Source organism: Blastocystis sp. subtype 4, assembly GCF_000743755.1.
Source record: "Blastocystis sp. subtype 4 strain WR1 chromosome Unknown seqid_0101, whole genome shotgun sequence".
NCBI lineage: Eukaryota > Bigyra > Opalinata > Blastocystidae > Blastocystis > Blastocystis sp. subtype 4.
In genome coordinates, this window is record NW_014569446.1 from 19,160 (window position 1) to 32,906 (window position 13,747).

General features: G+C 40.0%; 6 protein-coding genes across 6 annotated transcripts; 5 read left to right on the plus strand and 1 right to left on the minus strand.

The window, feature by feature from the left end:
* Positions 1-633: 633 nt before the first annotated feature.
* On the plus strand, positions 634-3,889 carry JH06_2787 (nucleoporin family protein; the record flags this gene model as incomplete). Its single annotated transcript, XM_014672297.1, has 3 exons — positions 634-702; positions 734-2,548; positions 2,579-3,889. 3 exons carry the CDS (start codon positions 634-636, stop codon positions 3,887-3,889), a joined length of 3,195 nt encoding a protein of 1,064 aa, XP_014527783.1.
* A 536-nt stretch (positions 3,890-4,425) lies between these two features.
* JH06_2788 (hypothetical protein) lies at positions 4,426-5,347 on the plus strand (the record flags this gene model as incomplete). Its single annotated transcript, XM_014672298.1, has 5 exons — positions 4,426-4,518; positions 4,550-4,661; positions 4,692-4,760; positions 4,791-4,856; positions 4,887-5,347. The coding sequence occupies 5 exons, from the start codon at positions 4,426-4,428 to the stop codon at positions 5,345-5,347; spliced, it is 801 nt and encodes a 266-aa protein (XP_014527784.1).
* Positions 5,348-6,670: 1,323 nt separating this feature from the next.
* Positions 6,671-7,655, plus strand: JH06_2789 (replication family protein; the record flags this gene model as incomplete). Its single annotated transcript, XM_014672299.1, is given in 6 exon segments — positions 6,671-6,704; positions 6,717-6,862; positions 6,894-6,998; positions 7,029-7,150; positions 7,182-7,434; positions 7,464-7,655. 6 exon segments carry the CDS (start codon positions 6,671-6,673, stop codon positions 7,653-7,655), a joined length of 852 nt encoding a protein of 283 aa, XP_014527785.1.
* A 1,161-nt stretch (positions 7,656-8,816) lies between these two features.
* Positions 8,817-10,237, minus strand: JH06_2790 (RNA-binding protein; the record flags this gene model as incomplete). Its single annotated transcript, XM_014672300.1, has 4 exons — positions 8,817-9,101; positions 9,132-9,600; positions 9,631-9,839; positions 9,869-10,237. The coding sequence occupies 4 exons, from the start codon at positions 10,235-10,237 to the stop codon at positions 8,817-8,819; spliced, it is 1,332 nt and encodes a 443-aa protein (XP_014527786.1).
* Positions 10,238-10,308: 71 nt separating this feature from the next.
* Positions 10,309-11,846, plus strand: JH06_2791 (putative tubulin folding cofactor B; the record flags this gene model as incomplete). Its single annotated transcript, XM_014672301.1, has 10 exons — positions 10,309-10,476; positions 10,507-10,596; positions 10,626-10,709; positions 10,737-10,835; positions 10,915-11,214; positions 11,241-11,282; positions 11,313-11,394; positions 11,424-11,572; positions 11,602-11,658; positions 11,691-11,846. The coding sequence occupies 10 exons, from the start codon at positions 10,309-10,311 to the stop codon at positions 11,844-11,846; spliced, it is 1,227 nt and encodes a 408-aa protein (XP_014527787.1).
* Positions 11,847-12,159: 313 nt separating this feature from the next.
* On the plus strand, positions 12,160-13,577 carry JH06_2792 (hypothetical protein; the record flags this gene model as incomplete). The annotated part of the gene is given in 2 exon segments (XM_014672302.1): positions 12,160-12,188; positions 12,203-13,577. 2 exon segments carry the CDS (start codon positions 12,160-12,162, stop codon positions 13,575-13,577), a joined length of 1,404 nt encoding a protein of 467 aa, XP_014527788.1.
* Between the last annotated feature and the right edge of the window lie 170 nt (positions 13,578-13,747).

Here is a 13,747-nt window from a genome sequence, read left to right on the forward strand (position 1 = left end):
ATACTTCGCTCGTTCTTTTTCTATCTCTGATCCTCCCTCATCTGTAATACCCGTCCTTTTGATCCCTTACTCTGCTGTCGAGCTTGGTTCCGTTTCTTGATTTCTGCTGACAATTACTACCTTTGGAAACACATACCAGATAGTGTCTGTAAATCAATGGACTCTTGCATTCTCGTTTTGGTCTCTGTGTGTTTCTTGTAGCGATCCAACTACAAGTATATGGAGATGAATGATTCTTTGATATTTGAGATTCTCTTTCCAGATCATCTTCAAGCCATCTCCTCTCCAATTATGAGGTTCTTAATCGTTGTTGCCAAATAATGAGGAAACAGCATTCGTTCTCCAATCATATTAACGAACGAATAATTGGCTGAAAGCAACATCAATGAATTCTATGTTTTCGAATAATAGAGGAATGTCAGGTGTGAATTGATGTACGAATGTGATCTCTAGGTTCCATTGGAAATGCATCATCCTCTAATCAATCGAATGTAGGAAGTTTCCATAATTAGATAAAGGCATAGAAAGGAACATTCAAACCATTTTCTCCGACAGTTGTAGCTTCTTCTCTTTCTATGTGACATATAGTATACTAAGAATGGCCAATCCGTCAAGAACTACAACATATGCTTAATGCGTGAGTATTCCAAGAAATCTCCACTGCAAGTTCGTTTGGAGGATTATTCAAATGGAAATACATTGGTAGGTATTTTTTTATATTCTAAGTGACTAGAAAAACTCGGTTAACAAGAATGCAACGTATTCGGGAATGGGTCAGAATTCCTTTGGGTCTAGTAACGCATTTGGTGGTTATGGAAATTCTAATGGAGGTTTTGGAAATACTACAACTGGATTTGGGATGTCGACTCCAAGTGGTTTTGGAGGTTCTGGTAATGCAAGTAGTGGATTTGGTGGTACTGGTAGTAGTTTTGGGAATACTGCTGGTGGATTTGGTAACAACAATACTGGAGGTGGTTTTGGTACTAATCGTACTGGGGGATTTGGATTTGGTAGTAATAACAACAACAGTGGTGGATTTGGTAGTAATAACAACAACAGTGGTGGATTTGGTAATAATAACAACAACAGTGGTGGATTCGGTAACAAGGGAGGAGGATTTGGATTTGGTAACAACAATGGCAGTGGGGGTGGATTTGGCAACAACAATGGAGGAGGATTTGGATTCGGTAGTAATAACAACAACAAGAGTGGCTTTGGATTCGGTAACAACAACAATAATGGCGGTGGATTCGGCAATAATAACGGTGGTGGCTTCAGTTTTGGTAACAATAACAATAATGGGGGAGGTTTCGGTTTTGGCAATAATAATGGAGGATTTGGTAATAACAATAATGGAGGTGGTTTTGGTTTCGGTAACAACAATAAGGGGGGCTTTGGGAATAACAATAATGGTGGTGGATTTGGGAATACGAATACTACGAGTGGTTTTGGATTCGGTAATAACAATGGAGGTTTTGGTAACAATAACAACAAAGGTGGTTTTGGATTCGGCAATAACAATGGAGGTGGTTTCGGATTTGGTAATAACAATGGAGGTGGAGGATTTGGACTAGGCAATAACAATAATGGGGGGGGTTTCGGTTTTGGCAATAATAATGGAGGATTTGGTAATAACAATGGAGGAGGTTTCGGTTTCGGTAATAACAATAAGGGGGGCTTTGGTTTTGGTAACAATAATAATGGAGGTGGATTTGGTTTTGGCAATAACAATAACAATGGAGGAGGATTCAATTTTGGTAACAACAATAATGGAGGTGGATTCAGTTTTGGAAACAATACTTCCAATTCTGGTCTATCAGCAGGAGGCTTCAATGTTCTGACAGAACAAGTCCGTGCTAAACCATTCGGTCAGTTTGCATTGTCATCCTTCCAATTATCTCAAAAGGAACCTGACAACAAACAGAACCAGCCCTCATACATGGATAAACCAGTCACAGTACCATTGTATAGCCAACAAAAGAAGACTGAAGTGAAGCCTTTAGAACCTCAAGTGATCAAAGAAGAAACGAAAGAGTTGATGGAAGATAATAGTGAAGAACGAACAGAACGAGTATGTGTGGTTGAATATAAGAAGCACTTTGAAGTGATCTCATGTCAATATGATCTCACTATTGCTGATCTGAAAGTACTTATTCGTAAGCGTATTACTGGCTGTCCAAATCAGTTTAATCTTCTTTATCATTCTCAAGTGCTATTGAATGACACTGTGATGTTACAGAACCTACGTGATGGAGTGTTGTTCACTATCATTCCAGATGAATCAACAAACAAACAATCCCTTGCCACATCCATTGTTCACTATGTTCGTCATGCTCCTTCATTGGAAGATCCTTCACTCCATATCACCCCCTCTCTTGATAAACTTTCGCATCTTCTTAATAGTGAATTGGAAGCAGTTCCTCACTTCATTGTCGAAAGGAAAGGGGTTGCTAAAATCGAATGGCTAGAACCTGTCGATCTTCGTGATCTAGTCATTGATCAGGTCGTATCGATTGAGAATGACCCGAATGGAATGCCATCGATATCAGTAGGTCTGGTTTCGTTCTTTCATATGTAGGTTTATGGAGACTTGGAAGAGACAGATCCTTCTTATCCTCCTCTGGGTACAGGATTGAATCATCCGGCAATTCTCACTTTCTACAACGTGAAGCCACCAGAAGGAGTGTCAAACTTTGATTTGCATGTTCGTGAAGTCACAGAAAAGCTAGGAGCTACATTTGTGTCCTATGATGAAAAGAGTGGAGAATGGGTGATTCAGGTTCCTCATTTTACTCGTTATGGTCTGTGGGAAAGTAAACGAGATCATGAGGGAGAAGAGTGTGTTGAGAAGATACGAAGAAAACACCAGCCAGAGAAACAACCTGAGATCAACACAAGAGCTGAAGATCGACATCAGATTCTGCAGTGTATTGAAAAGTGTCAGCATTCTCGTCGTTCTCAAGAAAATGAATTAGCTTTAAGTTGCAGTAGGTGTGCCCGTCTCACAGGGCCATGGATACTTGAGAATGATCAGATTATCTCATTTAACCAGTGGGTGAACCGTTCTTCTGTTTGTCCTTCGATATCATCTCTTGAAGTGATTCGTGATCATGTTACTATCTGCGAAGAGAGTGATGTCCCTGGAATCTCCTTCGCAGATCCAGAGGCAGCTGTACAAGCGGTAATCGCTCTAACTGATACTGCTCGACAAGAACAGAAGGAGTATGAAATGGTTGTCTGGGAACTGATTCACGTTCTCTTCACACCTGAATCTGAATCCACTCGTCTACGTTTACTTGGACGATGGATTCAGATGGCTCTAAAATGTCCTTATTTTTGTCATTATCAGTGTCATGGTGAAGGTGAAGAGAATGTGTTTAGTAATGTTGTATTGAGTCTTCTTCATCATGATATTCATACTGCATGTAAAACACTTCAGGAAGCTGGATATGATCGACTTTCTGTACAAGTGGCCCAAATCAATTGTTCTTCTGATTATCAGTACGTCATGTCGACACAAGTACAACGTTGGGAAGGTGATGGAATGTTTGAATCAATCTCTTTGTCACAACAGTTGCTTCTGTGGTTATTAGCAGGGGATTTGCCTCATATTATGAAATGGACCTTAAGTTGGGTTGAAATGCTGGGTGTGCTACTGTGGTATTGTGGCAATGAGAAGCAATCGATTGATTCAGTTCTTCAACTCTTCCTCCAATCAGTTACAGAGTTTCATGTCGATGTAACTCCCATCTATCCGAATGCTCCTTCAACGACAATGGATCTGTTAGTAGCATTAATTCGATTGTATGTATCGAGTCACTCCAATCAGTCTGAGTTTACTTTAGCTGACTGTGTTAAAACAGAGCGTATTTCTGTCATTATGCTGTAATGTGTAGATTATACGTCTGATGTCTTTGATGTGGCCCTAGCATGGAAAATAACCGTGATTCTGCAGACAATGTGTCCGTTTGGAGATCCTGCTCTATTCCAATATCTATCTGCTAGCTTCGTTCAACAGTTATTATTGGAAGACGCATGGGTGTGGAGTTGTTTTGTTCTTCTGTTTCATCCTGAGAGGCAGACTCGAGAAACCATGGTGAAAGATATGATTGCGAGAGCATTGTTTGTCGATTTGGGCGAAACTGCGATGGAAAACTTATCAGATTCGGTTCTTTCAAACTGTTCCATTCTAGCTCTTCTTGGTGACTTTAATATTGCTGCTTCTGTTATTTACTCCGTTCTTGTATAGAAATCGCTAGCCAGTGAATTCTGTTTTTGAAATCTTTGTTTGCTACACATCCTTGATTCTAAATACGAGAATTACTATTCCGCGGTTTTTTCCAGTTTCTCAGCGGATATGCATATGGCAAAAGGTAGCAAAAGAGTGTCTTCAGTTTTGCAGACTTTTTTCAATTTACTTGCATAATGATCCTTACCTTCCAGACTTCATTCCCTTCTGTAGATGAGGAAGAGAGATATGCCGATATTGATGTTCCTGCCACTCGCCGTGTGGATGATGTTTGATTCTGACAGATTCTTTTATCAGTAGCTTTTTAAAGTCATTTCAGCTGAGACTGGAGTGTCGTTGACTTCTCCTATGGAAATTGAGATTAATGGTGAGAAGTATTATCGTAATGACACAAGAACCCTTCAGGAAGCTAGTAAGATATCTATTTTGGTTGTAATTATAGATATCAACGAGTATGATATGGTAGAAGTCAAGATTCTGAAGAACGGTGGTAAGCCTATTCCTGGAAATGGTAGACTAGACTGGATGTGTTAATGTGTAGTCACTGTTATGGATTTGTATGGTGCTTTGGGTGATCGTCTGAAGAGATTGCATACCGATGTTCCTAGTAGATGTTGTTGTATGGAGTGAGTGATAGTTGGTGAGATTCCTTCGAAGGAAGTGGCTGTAAAAACTATTGAGAAACCAGTGGAGAAACCAGTTATATCTTCTCCTGCCCCTGCTGCCCCTGCTACCCCTGCCGTGGCAGCTCCTGTTGCTGTCCAGGTTCCTGCGGCCGTTAATGCCTTCACTGTGAAGAAGCCAATTGCTAATGCATTCAAGATCAAAGCCCCAGGCGCTGCATCGAATGCCTTTACGATTAATAAACCTGTTGCTGCGGCTGCTCCTGCACCTGCTCCAGTCGCAACCCCAACTGCTCCTCAAACAAGTACTTCAAGTGCTCCTCAAACAAGTGCTCCTCCAGTTGCACCTCCAACTGCCGCTCCTAAACCTAATGCCTTTACAGTAAAGCCTACTACTCCATTCGCAGTAAAACCTGCTACTCCATTTGCAGTAAAACCACTAGGAGCAAGCAAATTTACTATTAAGAAGCCATAAGGATATTTGTTTGTTACATTGCTCGTATGAGTCGTAAAGAGTTGAACATATGATCCGAAGTCATCTCTTTGTTATTCTATTTGTCTCTCTTTTCTCCCAAGCATTGAGAGGTGTTTTAGCCTCAGTACATATCTGAATTCCTTTTCACTTAGTTATCGCGAAATAAAGACGGATCCTATGCTTATTCCACAGGTCTTCTAACAATCACAGTGGAAGTTGGTAATGACATGATAACTTATTTTTAGAGCATCAAGATGCTATTTGCGTTCTGTTGGCTGAAAATGGAGGAAAAGAAGGATCGTCATTACAGAAAGACACTAACTCTTCGTGAAATTCTTCTAATGGCAATACCTTCGATATGTAATTCCATTTCTGGGAGTCTGTATTATGTTCTTCAAAGAATGCTCAACGATGAGTTGACAATTCATGTTTTTCTGTTCATATGGATCAACTGTAGTCCTTCTCATCCTTTCAAATTGTCACTGTAGCGATTATCTCCTATTTTCTTCTTCATCGATCGTACTTTCTTCTGTTTTCTTCTTATCTAGATTAACCATGACGCATTGGATGGCATTACTTCTCTTGTGTACATCAGTGATGTCAATTGAGCTGCGTTCCTGTCCTCGATGTCATACTACAGATTATCCATTTCTTCCTTCAGTTCTCGGTATCATATCGGCCAGTGCTCTGGGTGTTTCTTCCGTAGTAACTGAGTGGATCCTGAAAGAGCATCGAGATATCCATATGCCACAACAAACACTGTGGGTCTATTTGTATGAACACAAAGTATCTCTGAATAATAGCTGGTCCGTTGTCATAGCCTTTATGCGCATGTGCTTCTTTGGTTCTCCGCGACTGACACAACAACTCACCTTTACGAATTGGAATGGTTATGCAGTTTGTTTAGTTATTTCAGAGGTGATTCGAGGTCTCTCCACCTCGTACATCCTCAAGAAGACGGATTCGTTAACTAGCTCCTTCGTTTATTGTTTCTCATTGATTGTAGCTGCGCTTATCCTCTCTTCTGTTACAAATGAAGTCATTCCATATCCTTCTTGTTAGCATTGTTGTATTCCTTTATCCTACATTTTCTTTCTTCCTAGCTGTTGGTAATCTATCTATTGCTACCTTTGTATACTATACGGCCCCAAAACCGGTGGCAGCAATTGATTCGTCCAAACCAAATCCAATGGATCTCGTTTAGATAGTTCATAAGTTGGAGATTGTTTGTTGCAAATAGAAGAGCATTTGTTTTTGGCGGGGAAAGGGAACAAACCACTTTCAATTCCTTTCACATTGCTTTTTGATCGTCTAGTAACGAACATGAATTATGGAGGTAGATTAGTAATAGAAATTGGTTGAAATGTAGATGGATACAATTATGCTGGAGGTGACACGGGATATGGTTCTAACATGCAAGGAGGGTATTATGATATGAGCCCGTACGGAGGAGCAGATCTAAATGCTTCGACTGGAAACTATACTGGAACGGGAGGTCCAGGGACTCCTTCAAGAGTATGAATGAATTATTGAAATGAGGGACTAGAGTAACGAACCAAGAAGCATTCTTCCTATTGTGGTATCGATGGTGAACAAGTGTTTCAAGCAACAAGAAGGATCCTTTTCGTTATTCGATATGAAGATAACAAATGTTTTGAATTAGGAATGGTTTCACATCTAGGTATGTGTCTGTGGGTTAATTACAAGTTGTTTGGAAGGAACTGGAGGAAGTAAAGAATATACAATCCACGATGGTACTGGCTCGATTTCGGGAAAGGCCTATATGGCCTCGGAAGAATCTATGTATCGTTTTAGTGAAATAATTAACAACTAGTACAAGTGGATATGTAAAAATAATTGGTCTTTTGAAGGTTTATCGAGATCGTGTGTCTCTCTCGATTCATACCACTCTTCCACTCTTCAATTTTGATGAAATTACAGAGCATTACTTATCAGCAATTAGTTGCTATTTGTACTACAAGAAGAAATGTAATGGAATGAACTCGACTTCAATGGTTGGAAGTACAGCAATAGCCGATCACGGAGCTAGTGGTTATGGAATAGACATGTCAGACACAGAATCGAAAGTATATGAATGGGAGTGATTGTCATGTAGATTTATAATTTGCTTCGAATGAATCGTGAAAGTGGAGGAGAAGGTATGCTATTGGATGACATCGAGCGTGCATTAGAGCCTCAAGGAATCTCTAAGGATGAGGTTCGTTTCCATGTGGACCAAATGGTACAGGGTATGACGATCTTTGAGAGCAATCCTAATATGTTCAGTGTGCAATATCATGTTTGTTGAATGGAAACACTCAAGAGAAAAGTTAGATTCCAGGTAGAGGAAACCTGTGATAAGACTGCTCTTGTGTGGGTTGTTTCTGTTCGGCTTCTTGAGCTGCAATAGCTGCAGCCTGTAATGCTTCTAAAGAACTACTTAAATGAGGAACTCCATGAACAGGAGAAGGTAAGTTATCAGGATGACCATAATTCTGATAAGCTGAAACAGGATTACACACCGGATAGTAACCGATAGGTCCATAGGGTACTTGTTGATAGTAATAACCCATACTAACAGGAGTGGGTGTACTTCGAGAAGATGCTACAGAGACTTCTTCAGCAGCTCCGTCCAAAGATATAATACCTTCAGTTTCCGTTGTTTGTGATGGATAAGAGGTGTCCATACACAATCCAACATCTTCATATGTAGCAGGTTGACAACCCTTTTGTGATTCGACCTTTTGTATTTCTTTACTTGCAACACGTAGTAACGCTTCAAACGAACATTGTCTCTAGGAGTCAAATTCCACTTCTGCACATACAGAACTATAATTGTGAGCACTAAGAGCACTATCCACAGAAACACTCTTCATTCCTATATGACGGTTTTCTGATTTCCGGCGACTCGTAAGAAACCGTTCTCGTGAAAGAGACCTACGATCATCAACCATACCGAAAGGGACTTTCCAAAACCTTTCTTTCCAGAGTCATCTTTTAGTTTATTCTTTTCACATGGATTACAAACTAGTCTGCGTTTATATCTTCGAGTTACGTGAAACAATATTCCTCACCTAGATCTGGAACATGGCTCTCCGCTCTTATGATCACACTTCGGATAGCCAGGACATTGACAATGGGAACACTGGATTTCATTACACCAAATGCATCGATTTGGCCGAGGACCTGGTTTCTTCTGTTTTAGAGTCAATAGCGCAATGGACGACATATCTATATGATTTTGATCTGATTTTGGAAACGAAGCATCCTACAATCCCCTCAGTAGTCTGTTTCCCATAAATACAACACAACTGAACAGGATGGGTCATTCATCAATACCTACATTTTCATTCATCATAAATTGAATGATATCACTTTTATGAGAGACTGAAACACAATGACTTCAAAAACATGCAGAAAACGGCCCTCTTGACAAAAATAGGGACAATTATATGTCACAACAAACAATTCATTTTTTTCGCTTGTAGGATACAATAATTGGATTTCCATTATAAATAAGACCATGTAAATAGTGTATAGCTTCTGTCGCCAAAGTGATATCAGCTAAAGTTAAGGTAGAAGCTCTCTTCTTACCAAATGATATAAAAGCTTGTCCCTTCATCCGTCCTGTTAAGAGGGTGAATTGAGCTTGGTTAGTGTGTAAGGGAGAACACAATGAAACTAATTCCTCGCAGGTGATGTTTTTCGGAAGATTCCGAATGAATATCGTTGAGTTGGGAGTTCCTTGATCATACTAGGTATTAAGCAGAATCACCGTTAGAACATTCGTCATTTGGGGTAACTGACTCATCTGCTCGTTCGTAGCATAGGAACTTTCAGAATTAGGAGTACAATCTGTTCTTGAATTATTGCTTCTTTGCATTTGCTCCATAGTCCGTTCGTTATCTCTCTTACTATTGCTTACTCGATCCCTTTGTGGATTTGAAAATGATTCATAATCTAGAGGTACATTGGGATTGAGAAAAGCATCCTTAGCAACTCGAATTCGTTTCTCTTCTTTAGGAATCTGTTCAGAACACTTCAGCGAATCTTTGCATCTCTTTTCTGAAGATATCTCCGTAAGGTTTAACACTTCATCACGAACGATAGGATGAGTCCTTACAAAGTCCTCATCAAGCTTCTTAAGCAATAGTCTAGAATCTGTTCGAGGAAGATGACTCACAACAACACCCTGAGTATCACGAACAGTCACATCTTCATAATACCGAGCCTGAGGCGTTCGCAACCGTTGTCTAATTATGTTCGAAAGGATATTCACTCACAGTGATAAGGACATATCCATATCAGAGTCCAGACTTGCAGCTAGTGACTCCTTTTTTCCATTTCTCTCTTCTGCAGATTCTTGGAGCTCAATATCACGACGAGCTGACTCAATCTTGAAATACAAACGACGAAGATCAGGAGGAAGAATCTCTACAATCTCATCAGGAGAGTGAATTCGCTCAAATTCCAGAATTCGTTCAATCTCTTTCTACTGTCAATTCACAACAGAATCACTACTGCGGACAAATGATACTTGTACAATTCCCTCCGTCGTTTCTTTTCTTCCTGGAGTTGAACAAATTCGTCATGGCTCTTCAAACCATCCAGTGCATCTTCCTTTTCATCCACAAATGGCTTTTTCTCAACAAATTTAAGCTTTTCACGTTGATCAAACGATGTTTTCATCTCCTCCTGAATCCTCTCTTCGAATTGAGTCTGATGATATCTTCCTGGTTCACCAGGAGTCAATATTGGGTCAACAGCAACGCGTTCCCCTCCGATTCGAATGACATCACGACTGTAGTATCGCTTAGCATCACCCATCTCCACTCCAGTCGTATAGACATTGATTCTCTTTGCAAATGGATTGAATCCGAAACTTGGCATCTTTCGGATCAACAGATTATTGTGATCACCGAAACCCCGTCTTAACGAAGAAACGGTGGTCATTCTTTAATATGAATATTGCCATTTCGAAAGAGGATGTGGACATTTTACGAGCGTATGTAACGGCAAAAGATGGTCATGAGTATGATGAAGTGGAGGCAGGAATAGTGTGTTTTGATATTACTCACAACTATTTGAAAGTACGGATGCATGGAGTGAGAATGCCAATTTCATCGAGTGTATTGGTTTGAAGAATGGTTGATATCAAGATTCTGGATTTAAAACGAAAAGTAGCAATTCACTCGGGGACACCAGTTAACTTCCAACGATTGGAGTTACGAGGGGCTGATGGGTCATTTGTACCAATGAGTGATGATGATGATTGCAGAGATGTGAATTAACAAATGACAGTGCAACTCTTGAGAATTATGGATTCAAGAATGGAATGGAAGTTCACTGTATTGATTTTGTCGTTACTGTTGGTTATTATGATACGTAGAATCCAGATTCACTTGCAAAAGATGGTGGGTTAGATGATGAAACAAAGATCGAGAAGAAGATTATGACGGATGAAGAATATAGCAAGCGAGAAAACACAGTAAGATTTCAGAGGCTCCAACTAGAATCACAACGAATTGCGGAAGGAGTTGGATTTGTAGATACATGTGATTGCTTAGAACACTGCCGATAATGAGTATTCAATTGATTCTATCAAAGATATGAAGGTTGGAGACCGCTGCGAAGTAAATCCGGGTGGTAGACGAGGAACCATTCGCTGGGTGGGTCAATTGCAAGAGGGAGATGTGAATCGAGGCGGATATTGGGTTGGAGTTGAATTAGATGAACCAATGGGCCGAAATGATGGATCATACAAAGGAAAACAACTATTCTCTTGTCAACAGAACTATGGACTATTTGCTAGAGGACAGAATGTGACTGTGGGCGACTATCCTAATGAGCTTGATGAGTTTTCCGTTGTTTGTTAAGGAAATACATTCATTAGAGAATGGATAAACTTCTGAGCACGTATTCTGCAAGTATCGAAGTAACTGTTTTGTCTTCTTGTTCCCGATAGAGAAATCCAATTGTAACAAAGTGTATCACTTCTATGATCCTTGTTGGTTTAAGTGATATCCTATCTCAAATCCTAACAAAGAGTAGGATAAGCTGAAATCCTCCAAAATAGATCGTCGTGATCGTTTTCTCCGTCTCTTCCGCTTCGTTGCCTGGGGATGTCTCTTTGGAGTCATCGGTCATTATTATATCACATTAATCAACTATTATGTCCCAGGAAAGAGTCTTGGAAACATCATCTTGAAAGTTGTGATTGATCAGGTAGACATAGGACCTAATGTCTATTGTAGGCGATTTGGTCTCCATCTATCAATGCATTGTTCTTCTTTTTCATTTCGTTCCTTGAGGTATTTCTTAATAATAGAGATCAGTCGACTAGACGCCCAAAGCGCAGCCACGACTTGGTCTCGAGAGTATTCGCAAGAATCTGTTGCCGACACAAAAAGCGAATCTTATTATCTGGATCCCCATTCAAGCCTTCAATTTCTTATTCGTACCTCCAAAGGTAGGTTTTCAGAACTTTTGTGTTGGGTAGTACCAGTTAGTTATTATCAATGTAGTTAGTTTGTTCTGGAATTGTTATTTGTCTATCGTGGCAAATAGACACGTTGAATATACAAGTGTTGAATCTCATAGTGTTTGAGTTGTTTCGACTCAAAGTTCATTTCTTGTTTCTTAGTATCAGAATCACTTTAGGAAGAGAATGAGCAATAATATGGGTTCCACGGGAATTCTAGTTTCTTTCATTCTCTGAAAGACGATGACACGGAGAAGGAAATCTTTCTCTTTACTCAATACGTGTGTAATGGTGTGTGTATTTCTCTTAGCAGTGTCATTAGTGCTGTTCAATGCCAGGATGGTTTTGGGAGAACCAAGAGTAATTAATCGAAGGAAGGTCCAATCGTTTGAGTACGAATTGAATATGGATTCGTCTGTGGAACAACATACTATTCCTCCTAAACAAACTATCTCTATTCCGCCAAAACAAACTGTTTCTATTCCTGCTCAACCAACTGTTTCTATTCCAAAGAGAACGGATCCTCCTGTACAGAGTGAACCCATTGTTCCTACTTCAATTCCTATAGTTCAGGATACTGCTCCTCGTCTTCTGAAACATGTAGATTATAAGTATCCTCCATTTGTTATTCCACCTCCAATTCGTATCCCATCCATGAAGGGTCGTGAATTGAAAGATGTATCAGAATACTACAAGACGTTATTAAGAGCCTCGGTCGGATGTACAGAAGATATTTGTGTGAATCCCGTGAAATATCTGAATCAGTTTGGAGATTGGAGTTGTTCTCGTACTCCCAATGTGTGTGACAAGTCTTCCATTCTTGTGATGGCTGAGAAGAAGTATCTTGTTGGACGTTTGGATGTGATCGAGAATGGGTTTATTAGTCGCTCTCTTGATTGTGGTTGGCCAGCCGATCACTCTAAGTCTCTGGTAAAACCATTTGGATGGAACGGACCTTTGGTTAATGCGACCGTAGTCTATCTAACAGTACCTGAAGGACTGAGTTTTCAGCATTTCCTTGATGGCGTGGTTCCGAAGTTAGTACAGTTACAAGAGATCATTCAAACAGAGAAGGATGCCATCTACGTGATGGACCGTAGCATTGTTGACAAAATGCCAAAGAAACTCTTGATGCGATTGGGTATCCAACAATCCCAGTTGAAATCGATTCGGGATGTACCTTGGACGGGTAATATTATGCACGTAAAGAAGCTGATACTTGCTTGTCAGGTACCTCCTTTGCATCCCCAGTTATGGCGACAAGCACAAGAAATGTTCCGTCTTCCTTGGTTGAATCCTGGCTGGAAACAAACCAAACACATTGTTCTGTATCTATCAAGAAATCAAGGTACACGGAATTCAGGTCGTCAAGTTGTGAACGAGTCAATACTACTCTCTACAATTCGACCGATCGTTGAAGAGAAGAATTATGAGCTTGTTGTCTTCAATAGTAAGGAATATGATAATCTTGATGGTCTCTTTAGTTTCTTGGCCAATGTAGATGTGATTATGGGGCCTCATGGAGGAGCCTTTTACAATATGCTTTTCATGCGAAGAGGGACCACGGTGATCGAGTTTACTCCTAGCACACCATCTTTTCACTCGCTCCGTTATGCTGTACACATGATTGTCTATCTACAGGCGGCATTACTTGGGAATAAATACTACAATGTGATGACGAATCCTATCAGTGACAACATGAATGTGGATGTTGATGAAGTTGTATCAATATTGCAATCATGTCTGTAAATTGGTTGTTCTGTTTGTTGCAGGAATGATACAGTAGAATGATGAATCATCCGGATTTGATGTATAGTTAAAGAGAGAGAAGTCTGTATAGACTATACCTCAAATCCGCTGGAACGTTGATCTAATCTTGACATTATTCTTTTCAATACCTATCTATCTTAAATGGCTGA